The sequence below is a fragment of the Notechis scutatus genome, chromosome 6 (genome assembly GCF_049901735.1).
Source record: "Notechis scutatus isolate UNSWTSFEM ecotype Mainland chromosome 6, rNotScu1.2, whole genome shotgun sequence".
Classification (NCBI taxonomy): domain Eukaryota; kingdom Metazoa; phylum Chordata; class Lepidosauria; order Squamata; family Elapidae; genus Notechis; species Notechis scutatus.
This window is the reverse complement of record NC_142014.1, coordinates 55,379,930-55,393,903: the sequence shown is the minus strand read 5'-3', so window position 1 is coordinate 55,393,903 and position 13,974 is coordinate 55,379,930. Positions and strand designations below refer to the sequence as shown.

The 13,974-nt window shown below is 38.6% G+C and overlaps 1 protein-coding gene across 3 annotated transcripts; it reads right to left on the bottom strand.

Annotated features, from left to right (window-relative positions):
* Window positions 1-339: 339 nt before the first annotated feature.
* On the bottom strand, window positions 340-12,765 carry TXN2 (thioredoxin 2). 3 transcript variants are annotated; one of them, XM_026694938.2, is made up of 4 exons: window positions 12,586-12,765; window positions 9,867-10,144; window positions 6,658-6,781; window positions 340-975 (listed from the first exon to the last, which is right to left on the bottom strand). In XM_026694938.2, exons 2-4 carry the CDS (start codon window positions 10,142-10,144, stop codon window positions 859-861), a joined length of 519 nt encoding a protein of 172 aa, XP_026550723.1. In that variant the 5' UTR covers window positions 12,586-12,765; the 3' UTR covers window positions 340-858. The 3 variants fall into 3 exon arrangements, with proteins under 3 accessions (XP_026550723.1, XP_087824480.1, XP_026550722.2); XM_087968354.1 differs by lacking the exon at window positions 12,586-12,765 and adding an exon at window positions 12,364-12,583; XM_026694937.2 differs by lacking the exon at window positions 12,586-12,765 and adding an exon at window positions 12,393-12,524.
* Window positions 12,766-13,974: the final 1,209 nt, after the last annotated feature.

Sequence of the window (13,974 nt, the reverse complement as noted above, 5' to 3'; positions counted from 1 at the left end):
TAAAAATGAGTGGAAAGTGGCATGAAAAATTATTTTCTTTCAATGGTTCTTTAAAAAAGTACTTCTAATGCATTGATTTCCCCCAATATGTTTGGAGATAAAATGCTTAGGCAAAAAGGAGGGGAACCGTTTCTTCTCACAAAAGGCTTTGTGTCTGTGGACTAGCAAAGGTTTAATGCCAAACTCTTCCTTATTCATATTCCATATTCCACCCTATACCACTCAAGCTATATTGAACAACTTTATTTTCCTGCAGAAGGGGAATTCTATACCAATAGACAATGGAATAATTAAAAGCTATTTTTATTATAGATCTACTAATAAAAAGGCTCCAATCAATCAACGTTTCTCCCAATTTAATAGATGACAGCAGGAGAGGCACTGAGGCTACTGTCACAAACTGCAAATGATTTCAACCTACCACTAAACAAAGGAGGAATGCTGCAGAGATGAAGCAGAACTGCTGCTGCCAGAAGCAGCAATAATTAACCATGTTGAGTTTTACATTGGACAGGAACGGGAAGTTTCTCCAATATGCATGAGAAAGCACATTAAGAAGAGGCTGCTATATTAGGAAGACTTTCTTGTCGTCGGGCATCTGCTAGTAGGCAGTAATCTCCAGTCTTTCTCTATCACAGAGCAACCAGCCTTTTCACCGCAGTAGGAGCTACTAGCACCACTTCCCCAGAAGAAGTGGGGAGCAGCCATCATCCACTCGCTTCAAAAAACAGATGCTAGTCCAACTATGCAATTTCTCCCATTCCCCTCTAAGGAAACAGGTATATATATATGTGTGTGTTTTTAAAAAAGGACAAATGGAGAAAGCCTTGGCTTGGAGAACACAACTGTCCTTGCTGCTCAGGGTCCAATGAGTTTTTTGAGAAAAGCTTCTAACTGATCTTCATCTTTGATTCCCACAAACTTATCCACCACATCACCATTCTTCATGGCTAAGACAGTGGGTACAGCTGACACCTAAGAACAAGAGCACAAAAGAAAAGGCATAAGCACAATAATAGCTAAGCTCCATTGACCTGTGAACATCATTTTGAGAGGCAAAGCAAACATTAAAACAAAGGATATATTGAAAGGTGAATGATTAACTCTTCCTGTTAGAAAGTTCCCTGAAAATTTAGCAGTATTGAACTTCATTTTGGAAAATGTCTTTAAAGTCCACTTTATGTCAAGACTTCTACATAAAGGGATACAAATATTCTAACTCGGAGATGTTAGTAAATCCATCCCAGCTTGGTCATTCTAACCACTAGCTTTTCCCCAAGTTGGTGCTGTCCAGATTTGTGATCACCTGGCACAGGCTGTAAGTTGCAACACAACACACCTGAAGAGGCCAACCTGGAAAAGATTCTTTTCTAGAGGACCAGAAAACCCATTTTCGATTAACAAATCAATTTTAAATCAAGTTCATGCTATTTACTAAGCACAGAGAGATCTTCAAGTAAAAAATGGTATTTTTCAGAGGAAGAAAACTGACTAATTTTAAAAATACATTGCTTTTCCACAACTGGAATGAACAGGATTTAAAACTGCTGAGTAAAGATGAGAAGGCTACACTTTATTTAAGTCTAAAGGGATATCATCACTCTTTGAAATGAAGCTTTTCAAAAGAGATGATGAGGTAGCCTGTTTTTGTGATATGGTATGTGTAGGTGCAGAGAAACATGGTTGCCTGTTACTTCTGAATTTTACCACAAGTCCTGGAATCCCAACTGCAGAGTGTTACGGAGCTTATTGAATGGATAAAGGCTAAGGAAGATCATCTCTGACAGTTACGATTAAATAAGCTTTTAAGCAGCTCCTCCTTCACTCCTTGGTTATTTCTCGACCAAAATTGCCATTTTTGATTCAGCAGCTAATACTGTTATATATATATAGCAACAATGCCAGAAACACTGCTACTATACCAAGTAATTTTTCTTCACTCTTCCCCGACAGTGGTTTTATCTAGTACTAAATGAAGATATTTCCCTCTATATTTGTCTCATGTGTTTTCATACAATCTGATGAAAAAGAATTTGGCTTGGAAATTCTTTAAAAATGAAGTCCTGAAAAAATTCTCATAGACGCAATATGACATTCTTTCATTGATTTAGCTTAAAAAGTAGCTAAGGGACATGTACATAATGTCTTGTCTTTCATTGTGCAATCATCTCTCTGGTGATTTACAGCTATCCTGGCTTCCCACACTTCAATTCAATCCCAAGGGAAAACATCATGCTGGAACATCCTCCCACTGCATTTTCAGAAATTGAGCTATCACCACAAAAGGGGAGTCATATCTTAAACAATCCTCTGAGAATTTCTCTTTGCCCTGGAAAAGTCCACAGAAATTATCCATCCAATTTTTTTCTGCCCGTGATTTTAAAGACAATTTTGGAGATCCATTTATGCTTAGCTCGTTTTAATGAGATACACAAAAGAGTGAGGAGAAAATGAATCTAGGCAAGTTTTCAGAAACATGAAAACAGTATCATCTTTAAAAACAAGAGTGTGAAATCAGACACAAACATTATATTACACTAATAACTAATAACATAATATTACACTAATAACTAGAGCATACAAAACATTTGCTAGACCAATACTCGAATACAGCTCATCAGTCTGGAACCCACATTACGTATCTGATATTAACACAGTTGAGAAAGTCCAGAAATATTTCACAAGAAGAGTTCTCCACTCCTCTACTCGTTGTAGAATACCTTATGCCACCAGACTTGAAATTCTAGAACTAGAAAACCTTGAATTACGCCGTCTTCGGTCTGATTTAAGCATGGTATATAAATCATACATTGCAATGTCCTACCTGTCAATGAATACTTCAGCTTCAACCATAACAATATAAGAGCACACAATAGATACAAACTCAAGGTAAACTGCACCAAATTTGATTGCAGGAAATACGACTTCAGCAATAGAGTGGTCAATGTCTGGAATACTCTACCTGACTCTGTGGTTTCTTCCCCAAACCCCAAAAATTTTAACCTTAGACTGTCTACTATTGACCTCACCCCTTTCCTAAGAGGTCTGTAGGGGGCATGCATAAGTGCACCAATGTGCCTACCATCCCTGTCCTATTATTTATTTTATTTTATTTTTTTATTTTTCTTATATGTATCCATGTATTCATAAGTATGTTTTTACTTATACCTATTATCTTGTAAGCAATTGACAAAAATAAATAAATAAATAAATAAATAAAAATTATTTGCACAGTTCTGTTTCTCACAGGGAGGATCTAAGCACTGAAGCCTATCCTATCCTGTACTATTCTTGTCCAACTTCACAGCCTCAGCTAGTCAAAAACTAGCCACAACAGCTAGCAAAAAACAACTTAGCTCCAAATATGAATTCATACACGCATGAACTGATTCGTTGTGTCTTTAAATTTCTGCACTTCTGCAGCACAATGCTGAATAGCCACACAACACAGCCAAATAGCAATGTTGATTCGCCTCCCTTCTTGTAAACCCCAAATCTTATTGGCCTATCAATATAAATGTCTTATTACCAACGAGACATACAGTAAGAGAAATGCCCAAGGAGCTCTGAACAAGCTGATGTCAAAGAGTGTAATTTGGGAAAGTTTTAAAACCACAAGCTAGCCCCTCCCCCTAACTGTAACCCAGCCCCTGCCCTTTATGCGTGCAGAGAATGAATTGAAGGAATCTATAAAAAATCTCAGAAGAGGCTGATGCATTCCACAGCTCCTCTGGCACCCTTATCTTAGACAGGGGTCATGTCCCATCTTTATCTTGTATGCTATTCTTCCCTGGAATGCGCTCTCTCATCAAATATGCATTCAGCTGCCCAGCATCTTGCTACCATCAGCAATCTGTCAAACCCCAGACTTAAAGGCCTGCTTTTACTAGTCTCTGCTTTTCCTCTGCTGGCCAATGCAAGCTGATTTCTTAAGGGTGCCACACCCCATGGTAATCCAGGATGGGTTTAAAAAAGAAATACAAATTGTTTAACAGTCAAATCACTCAGTTTTGTCCGATGTCCTTCAGTGCCCTCTAGGGTTCAGCCCTAATACTTCAAACAGGCCCTCAAAATGCATCCCAGTGCACCCCTCCCTTCTGGCAAGAGTTTAACTATTCTAATTACGTTCATTTTTATCTCTGTCTTTTTTGGGCCAAATAAAATAAAAGAGGTTGAGGCAAGGGCTCGGCACTCCTTTTGCCAAATTCCCATTTCATTTGCAGAGGGAGAATCGGGCTTTACAAAAAACTGCTCCAAAGTCACACAGGAAAACTGGTGGCTCAGCTTTGACTGTGGACTGTGGAATGGAGGAACCATTCTTCCGAGCTGCAGCTTAAAACTATTCCGTTTCTGAGTGCAGATCAGTATAGATCAATCAGTATATGTCTTCCACAACCAAGACCCTCTCAGACTCTTTAGTTAAATTAAGCCTTGTAAAATAAATTGAAGTAGAAGGGGCGTTGGTACTTACCTGACACGCCCTTTCTCTGTGAGCTGTGAAGAGCATCCATTGTTTGGGATGATACTTTTGTCGCTCATTTGATAGGCTGGGCTTTAATTGAGAGGACGCTCCTCCTCCTCCACGGGACTCCTCCCTAGTGTCCCCAGTTTTGGCGAAGTCGAAGTGATGAAATATTTCTTCCCCTTCACCCTTTCTAATACTTGGCCGGAATAGCATCCCACCAGACGAATAAGGGTGGGGATGGATGCTTTTCACAGCTCACAGAGAAAGGGCGTGTCAGGTAAGTACCAACGCCCCTTCTCCAGATGAGCTGTTCAGAGCATCCATTGTTTGGGACACTAGCTAGATGTGGTCAAGGCTGTAGTAAAAAATAAATCTGCAGGAAATCAAAGGTCTCTTCACTCAGAATGGTTCTGACAACACAGCAGAGAAAGGGTCCTGTCCCTAGGAGTTCAAACTCCTTCCCAATTTGGAAACTAGACAAAGTATCCTTTCTAGGAAGAATCCTTGCAGATTTTTTTTTTTTTTTAGATCAGGAAACAGTTCATGGATGGTTGCTCCTCTGGGACAAGTTGGAGCCAGGAGCAAGCCAGGACTTATGTCAAGAATGCACAAGCATTCCAAGCATACAAAGGGGGGAGTCTCTCACTCTCTTCTAAAGAATGTGCTCCAGAAAGGATATTGCGAAATGCTTGGGCCTAGATATCAGCTGTCTCGTAAACAGAAGTGGGTGAGGGCAGCAAAGACGAGTGGGAGGTATACTGGCAATTTGTTGACAATCTACAGCATTGTAAAGGGAACTTTGAAAAACCCTAGCAGGAAGAAATGATTTAGGATCTTAAGGGATCTGCCTGATGAAACTGCACTGCAGTCATGGATCACTCGCATCAGGTTCAGCATATATTGCCCGTTTCCACTAACTTTTCACGTTTTTAAGGAGCTCGGTCTCCTTCTCTCTCCATGTAATGAAAATACTGGGATATAAGCCCAGACCTTCTGCATACCGCTGAGCTGTATGTTTATCCCTCAGTGGGGTGCGAGTAGTGAGGGAGATCTAAGTTTCCATCTTGTATTTGTATGTCTTCTGCATTCTTTCAACTTTTATAACAACACAAACAAAATATAGAAATACATGAGTTCTTCAGGTGGAAACTGGCAAAGTCCTGCTGCTCATAAATATTGAATCTAGATTTGTAAAGAATTCTGAAAGCAAAATTAATTTCTTGCTCCCTTCTTCCCCCTCTGTTCTGAAGGAGTTGCTACATCTTACTGTTTTCTAGAGATGGGATTTTTTTTTTTAAGATTATGGATCTTGTATCAGAGGTTATTATAAACTCTTCCTTGTCCAATCCTTAATAGTAAAGTTGAGTGTTTTCTGAGTTGAGCTTAACATGTGGAAATTTCAGACATGTTCATGGAGTATTCTTGGCCATGGGCCTGAGGTTGGATTCTGTGGCATTCTTTCTGCATGATTTTTGATCTCTCAGTCGCCTAGTCTTTGGCCGATTCCCTGGTAATCTTCCGTCAAATATTAACCTGGTGCAAACTACTGTGATTTAATTTCCAAATCCAGACAAGATCAGCCAAGAGCTTTAACAAAGCCAAAGTCTCATTTGGACCAAGCTTGTCTCCTGGTGACTTCATGGACAAATCTATGCAGGGTTTTTGGGGGGCAACAATGCAGAAATAGTTTTCCATTTCCTTTCCCAGGGATGTTCTTTGACTTTCCAGTGCTAAATTATAATTTTCACTATTCCCAGGCAATTTGAAGGCTACTTTAAGCCCAATAACAGTGGCCTACCTAATAATTTTCTTTTTCCTTCATGAGTCAGTCATTCTTCAGTTCAATTTCCCACACAATGAAGATCAATATGTCTCACTATTTTAAAAAATGCCTCATACACCATTACGGATGCATCTTGATTTCAGACCTAGAATGGCTGTAACTATTTTGCTATGTCTCCCACAATTTATTTAATTCCAGACCTATTATTTCCTACCTAGGTATGTTAGATTTGCAACTGTGCAAATTCTGGAAATAGTAATCCAGTACATCTTTCTCATTTTTATTTTATTTGTGCTATATGCCAAGCAGTCACAGATTCTATTACTCTTTCTTGCCAAAATCTGAAATAGTGATCAGAACAAACAAAAATAAACTAGTTTAGAGCTCTACATAATATGCAGGGACATACCTCATATTCAAGGGCAAGATCAGTATGATCATCAATGTCCACTTTCGCCATCAGAATTTTCCCTTCATGTTTGGACACCACCTTTTCTAGTCTGGGACCCAGGATTTTGCAGGGACCACACCACCTCAGAACAAAGAAAGACATTAGAGTTCAATGAGGAAAAAGGAATATCAACAGTTTTTTTAAAAGATACTTCCCAAAGCATAAGGATAAGCATCTGCTTTAAGAAGCCTCTGAATACTGAAGTATCAGGTTTAATGGTGATGCCTGGATTGTTACATTAAGAGATGATATACGAGTCCGTATTTTGTTTGGTAGTCTATGTGCCAAGATTTAAAAGCTGCTGCTTACAAACCACTCAGAATATTTTACTGCAGGGTATTCTTAAGCCTCTTGCATATTGTTTATGCTAAGGGCAAAATAAGAGCAACAAAAAAAAAACTATATTTACCAAAACCATTTCAGAATCTTATGAGCCTTCTAGCCAACAGAAACCCACATTTCTTTCCAAAAAGGAGAGGAAAGCTATATTAAAGAGGGCATATAAAGTTGTCGTCCAAACTAACAAGGCAGCTCATAATCTTGAATTTACTATATATCAGAGTATCTTTCTCTATACATGTACACACCAAGGAAAGAAGAGCACCACCTATGCCTATTTGTTTTACTAGTATATACTTAGCAGTAATTTGTTCCCAAATATTGTACAACAGGCAAAATAGAGATTTGAACAAGGACAAGTAAGGGACAAGGTTCATATCTTCTATACTAATTTGGCTGTTTGAAAGAGAAGTTTAAGCCATCAGTTCTTAGTTATAGCTACTATAGTTTATACAGTAAATTTTTCATAATGGAAAGTCTTTCATACATGCTGTTAGTTAAAAAAAATCAACAAGAAATGAAAATATGATGCTAAATTGTTGACCAGGTGATTTTTGATCTTATTTTTACATACTAAAATTTGTTTTTTGCTGCAGCTATTTTGATCTTATATCATTGAAACATTGTATGATAAATCAGTAATTGCCAAAACAAATTCTCAGTATCACAACAGTATTTACAATTTCTTGTAGCTTTGGAAACTGATACCATATTATAGAAAGTAGCTTTAGCACACTGAGCCACTATTTGATATTTTCAGATGTTACAGCCACAGCAGGGTGTTGTGAGAACAAGTATTCAGCAGTTAGTCTGTGTAAGGCATTTACATTGTTTCAAAGAATGAAAAAAGAAAACTCTAAGAGAATCAGAAAATGGTTTCAATATATTACATATGGAGCAGAATAATACAGATATAACAAGGTATCTCAAAACCCCCTCCCAAATCAATATTCTATTATCTATGCCCATCAATAAAAAAAATTATGGAGCAACACAGAACTGCAAGAAAGTATATAATTTAAATAACTTCACACAAGTCTGTAGAGTGAATTTAGTGCTTGGAAATAATCCTAGCTATCATCCCTACTTTTGTGTGTACTATTCAAACTGCCACTCCCTCAATAAATACAAAAGATTGATAAGGCAGAAAATTGCTAAATAGAATTCACCATTCACCTGTGACAAATTAACAAGAATTGTAGTCCAGCTGCCAAGTAGGTAAAGTAAAACAGATTAAAATGGGATGGTATATGTAGTTTACCCTTACCACTTTGAAACTGAAGTACTTCCTGATTTGACCCTTTATTTTTGATGTTTTCCATGTCAGCTGTACAATAGAATTTAGAAATCTAGACAGCAGGAAACGTACGTCAAAATTTAAATGTACCTATTCCTGCTGGTGTTCTGAAAGTTCTTTGTTTGGCTTTTAATTTTTTTTTCTTCTGTAGAAAAGGATGAATCTTCAACATGGTTTGTATCCCATTCTGCCACACGGCACTTCATTTTACATAATCTCTCACATCTTTTTTCATATCCTCTTTGTTTTATATTTAGAAATAGGAAGGAGGTAACAGCCGGTAAATGTTTCAAGAGTCTAATAACCAGAGGATTATATTCCCATAAAGAAATGCACATGAGATTGCATTATAAAAACATCTGTATGGTTTCATCTATTAATTGGTAGAACATATCCAAGCAACAGTGCCTTATTTTTATTGATTAGCTAATGCTCTGTTAACTTGTATCTGTCTATGCTTTGATGAAAACAAGTACCAATAAAGTAAATATGCATCTTCTTTTTCAAAAAATTGAAGAACACTAATGGCTTTTCTTTCAGTGTTTCATGAGAAAAAGAATTGTAAGATGACATTTAAAATGTTAATTCTACTCAAATGGGTAGAACAGGGGTCCCCAAACTATGGTCCAGGGCCTGTTTGAAACCTGACCATGTGAGTGATGGGCAAGCATGTGTGTGTAGTGACAGGCCCTTGAGCTTATGCATGAAGCTCCACTTGTGCAAGTGGCAGATCCTTAAACTCTCATGAGAAGCTCCACTTGCGTGACTGGCAGCCCAAGGCTCACGCACGAAGTTCCACTCGTGAGTGGAGGGCACTCACATACGAAGCTTTATTTCTGCAAAGGAAGCCCTATGCACGAGGACTCTGCTCATGCGAGTGAAGCTTCATGAGCAAGCACAAGCGCCATCCACTGCCATAAATGGAGCTTTGCGCACTACAGCAAGCACATTCCACTCATGCGTGCTCCACTCAAGTGAGTAGAGAATGCTTCATTCATGCAAATGGAGCTTTGTGTGCGAGTAAGAGTGCCCTCTGCTCAAGCACCCTCAACACATGCAAGTGGAATTTTGCGCACAAGAGCAAGGGCCTGCCACTTGTGTGTAGCTTTGTGCTGAGCGGGGGGCCCTTGTGCTCTACATGAGCAGAGCGCACTTATGCTTGCGCGTGAAACTCCATTTGCGCAAATGGAAATACACATGCGAGTGCCCTCCATTCACACAAATGGAGCTTCGCACACGAGCCCAAGTGGAGGACTGCACGTCTGCCACTCACACCAATGTGTGTGCGCACCTGCCACTGACACTCCCCCCTCCCCTCCAAGCCTGGCTGCCAAGGTGGAAAAGTTAAGGACCACTGGTTTAAAATGTTATGTTGCCGAGTAAGAGAAAAGGAGGATGTAAATGTAATATAGCTTCTCAGTTATCCTATGGCATCTAGGTAACCAGAGGCATAACCCATAGTTTATAATACATACAGAGCACACTAAGGAATTTGACAGATTTGTAACCAAGTCATATACACCATACTTACTGGGCGTGGAAATCTATCACCACTGGTTTTTGACTTTTCAAAACTCTGTCTTGGAAGTCATCCTCATCTTGGACATTAAAAGTATGCAAACAGACCTGAGTAGTAGAAAATGTCCTAGTCTGAGAAGGCATAGCAGGAAAAGCAAAGGAAGTACACCAGGGTCTCCTGCATGGCAGAGCTGAAACTCTGTACAGAAGCAATGAAGGTCTGGGATGAAGCACTGGCGTGAGACGCTTGACCGGAGTAGACAACAATGATCTGAAGAGATTTTGGGCCATCTAGGAAAAAGACAAACAAAAGCATCATAAGGAGCAAACAGTGACCCTAAAAACTACCTACATTTTCACTGCCCTCTAGCCTATCCATTCTGTTGCTATTTTGATCCCTTACCAACTGATTCCAGGGATGGGTAAAATGTCCAAAAAAAAAACCCCCCCTTTTTTAAAAAAAATTTTTTTTTTTAAAAAAAAAAACCCCAAAAAAAAAAACATATAACTCAACCACAACCACTACCCCTCACAAAAAATCCCCTCCCCCCCCCCCCCCCCCCCCCCCCTTTCCCATTCACTTTCCCCAACTATTGCCAATTTCCCAAAACAGTTTCCTTTGATATATACCTTTGCTGTGTTCAATTTGGGCTACCTCATAACTCCCAATAGTACTTGGGCTACCCTTTGCATTCTGCTGCAATTCAGTGTATTTTATACATGCCACGTGCTGCTTAAAATATGCTGGTATTTTTATTTTACTGTATATATTGCGGGCACACCTACCCACTGGGCAAAGAAAGAATGGTCAGATTCTTACCTCTATCTTGCTATATCACATTTTTCCATTTGGAATATATACTATGGGCTGCCTAGTTTTACTATGAAATGGCAAAAGCCCATACTAGAATTGTGGTTAATGAAAAGAAAAGAAGTGACTTTAATTTTCTGAATCATGAACCAGTCTTTAAAGCACTATAGACATTTCTCAAGAACTCCAGATTCTCTGATCTGGCTTATTTTCTAAGCCTATCTGACAGTGAGAACAATCAACCAATGGAACAGCTTGCCCTCGGAAGTTGTGGGAGCGTCATCACTTGAGACTTTCAAGAAGAGATTGGACTCCCCATTTGTCAGAAATGGTGTAGGGTCTCCCGCTTGGATGGGGGGAGGTTTGGATTAGATGACCTACAAGATCCCTTCCAACTCTGATTATCTGTTAAACATCTGCTTAATTTCTCTTGGTTTTCCCATCTTATAGTCTAAGTCGGGAGTGAATAATTTGTTTTGATTTGCTGTTTCTTTTACCTAAAAGCAAGGCCTTCTGTCCTGGGACATCATGGTTCCGGTATATTATTGAAATATACTTATTGATATCATAATACAAATAGCCTTCTTTTTAAATAGCACATCATTATTACTATATCAACTGAGTAAGTCAATGAAGCTAAATTATTTACAATTTTAATTATAAATAATGGATAAGGTATAATAGTTAAGTGATACTAAACAACTTGCCAATGCCATTCAAAGAGATTCATTTCCAATATATTCTGTCTGGTGGACAACCATAACACATTTATTTTGCCTACTTTATTTATTTTGCCTACTTTATTTTGCCTACTACCAGAATGTCTATAAAATATTGATAGAGCCTTGAAAGAGATATCACAGCCAGGATGCATGACTATGATATTAATATTGAACACTTTTACACTTATATTATCTAGACCACACAACAATTTTGTTAACAGCATTATTCCACAACAGCAAACTACTTTCATACAAACTAGAAATATAAAGAAAGAAGGCAGTATTGCAAATACAGTCATCTTTAAGCATAGTGAATTTGATTGTTGAAGGGTTTGGGAGAGAAGATGGAGTATCTGCTTTAAAATACATTTCCTCCAGAATTTCACATTTTAATAATCATTTTACATTCAAAATCAACATCTTGAAAATTTACTAAAGTGTGCTAACAAAATTAAGATCCCATTAACTGTCCAATCTGTTTTATTCAAACAAATGTAAAGCTAGGCCAATGTTTTTTCCAGAATACTTCTTTATCGTTTTGGGCCCCATATAAATGAAGTGCAGCTTATTTCCTTGTCTTAATTTAAATCTATACTCACTAACTCCTTGGCCTGGATGTTTTGGCATTAACCAAAGCAAACTTGTAGCTAAGGTAAAACACTTTTCTGAATATTCTCAATTTAACAAGGATCAGAATTTCTGCCAAAATATTACCCTGGCAGTGCTACCTGGTTCGTTCAACTCCCCTTACTTTAACCTGGATTTCTGAAACGTCCTGATAATAAATTTTTTATCCGAAAATCTTACTTCCTGGTCTGAAAAGTCCCCCCCCCCTCCACCTCCTCACAAACTTAAGACACGCGGTTGCAGGGATGAGGCAATCGCATTCTGCACATGTTCCAAGGTCGTCCTCTCTTTAGTCTGTATTAGGATAGCTCCTCCGGGAGAAAGCAGCTTTGTTGAAAATTAAACCCGACCTGCCTGCCTGTCAATCTCCCACTGGTACCTCCATTTCTTCAGCAGCTATTTCCCACTTGCAGAAAAGCCCTGAATACTGTACGTGCACGCCGTCCTCATTATACCACCTTCCCCTCCACTGTGAAGAGTGACTCTTAAGGGCTCCCTTATTCCCCGACATGAAAATAATAATAATCATCATAATAAATGGCCCCCGGGGCAACCGCTTCCCCACCTCTCACCTTCACCCCCCGCAGAGCCCCTCACGGCCACCCTGGAGAATCAAAAAACGGAACGATCTTCCGGGAGCTGATTGGACGAATGGACGCAGCTTTAGAACGCAACCATAACTACTCTCGTGGTGATTGGCTGTCGAAAGGAAACTGTTTGACAACTATGGTAGTGGATTGGGTAAGGCGGAGAGCAGTAAGCATATCCTAACGTGCTTATTGGTTAAGAGAGAAAGGGAAGAAACTGTTCAGCCTGGGTGGCGATTGGCTCGAGCGGGAAATCTGACCTCGCCGCCTCTTCTTACTGCACCAATGGCGGGCGGGCGTTCGGCTCTGTGTTTGCTCAAATTCGCTGCGGGCGGGGTTGGAAGTACCCGGGCTGTGTGTGGGAAAGTCGGTAGTTTCGTTAACGGACTGAAATGTGAAGTAAAAACTTTGGGTGTTTAGGTTTTTTAAAGCGCCCTTGTTTGTGCTTGGCTTAGTTAATCGGTTTCTGAAATTAATTATAGTTAGTAACTGTAACCTACTATTCTGAAATCCAATTATCCTGACTTTTTAAATATAAATCTAAACTCAAATCTTTCTGGGTCAGCATCTTAACCAGTACATCAAACTGGAAAACAATCTGCACCGAATTGCATGAATTTATATCATGAACAGCATGGCACTTAATAAAATCTATTAACACTGGAGAAAGATAAAGGCTCCATTGTTGAGCATTTTAAAAAAAATTCTCCCTTCAATTAGGATATTGTTTTTTAAGATATTATGGGGTCATATTCTTTTCCTGTGAGGGCGCGTATATCTGAGAGAGAGATTTCAATATATAATTTTTGTGCTGCCCCAAGTTGCCTCCAGCGAACTAGGTAGCTATATAAATGTGTTTCTGTGCATTATGCATTTCATGTACGTACAATACTTGCCAAGTTTCAATATAAGAAAAACCACTAAGTTTGTACAATAGCTGTTATATAATTTAATTTAAAAAGCTATGCATTAGTTAAGTCATCACTTCATTGTATTGCAAACTGCTTACTGGTTTTATGAAACTTGCATTGTTATAATGTAGTTTATTATTATTTTATTAAATGTCCAGTGAAGGGGCTTTTCCTACTGTTATTACTACAATAGCATTACATAAATTGTTTTCAACAATGTTGCTCCAGGGCTGCTTTTGCAGAATTGCAGTATTTAAATTCTTTCTTTTAAAAGGCAAAATTTTTAGTCCTTATGTGCCTAATACCCTTTTGGGGCCAAAGGTGGCACTTCATCTTTGAATAGTAAGCCATAACTACATTCCAACTAGTCTGGGTGATATAAAAATATATTAATGCAATACAAAATGTAATTATTTAAATTAAATATATTAAATTAAATATAATTACAACTTATTCCTATATT

What these genes read in the sequence shown, in the direction of transcription:
- TXN2 (XM_026694937.2), bottom strand. Translation starts at nt 12,524, where the DNA reads ATGTCGGGGAATAAGGGAGCCCTTAAGAGTCACTCTTCACAGTGGAGG. An exon ending in GTGATAGATTTCCACGCCCA is followed by an intron (nt 6,782 to 9,866) that starts GTAAGTATGGTG and finishes CTTTGTTCTGAG; the next exon opens with GTGGTGTGGTCCCTGCAAAA. An exon ending in ATCTTGCCCTTGAATATGAG is followed by an intron (nt 976 to 6,657) that starts GTATGTCCCTGC and finishes TCTTGTTCTTAG; the next exon opens with GTGTCAGCTGTACCCACTGT.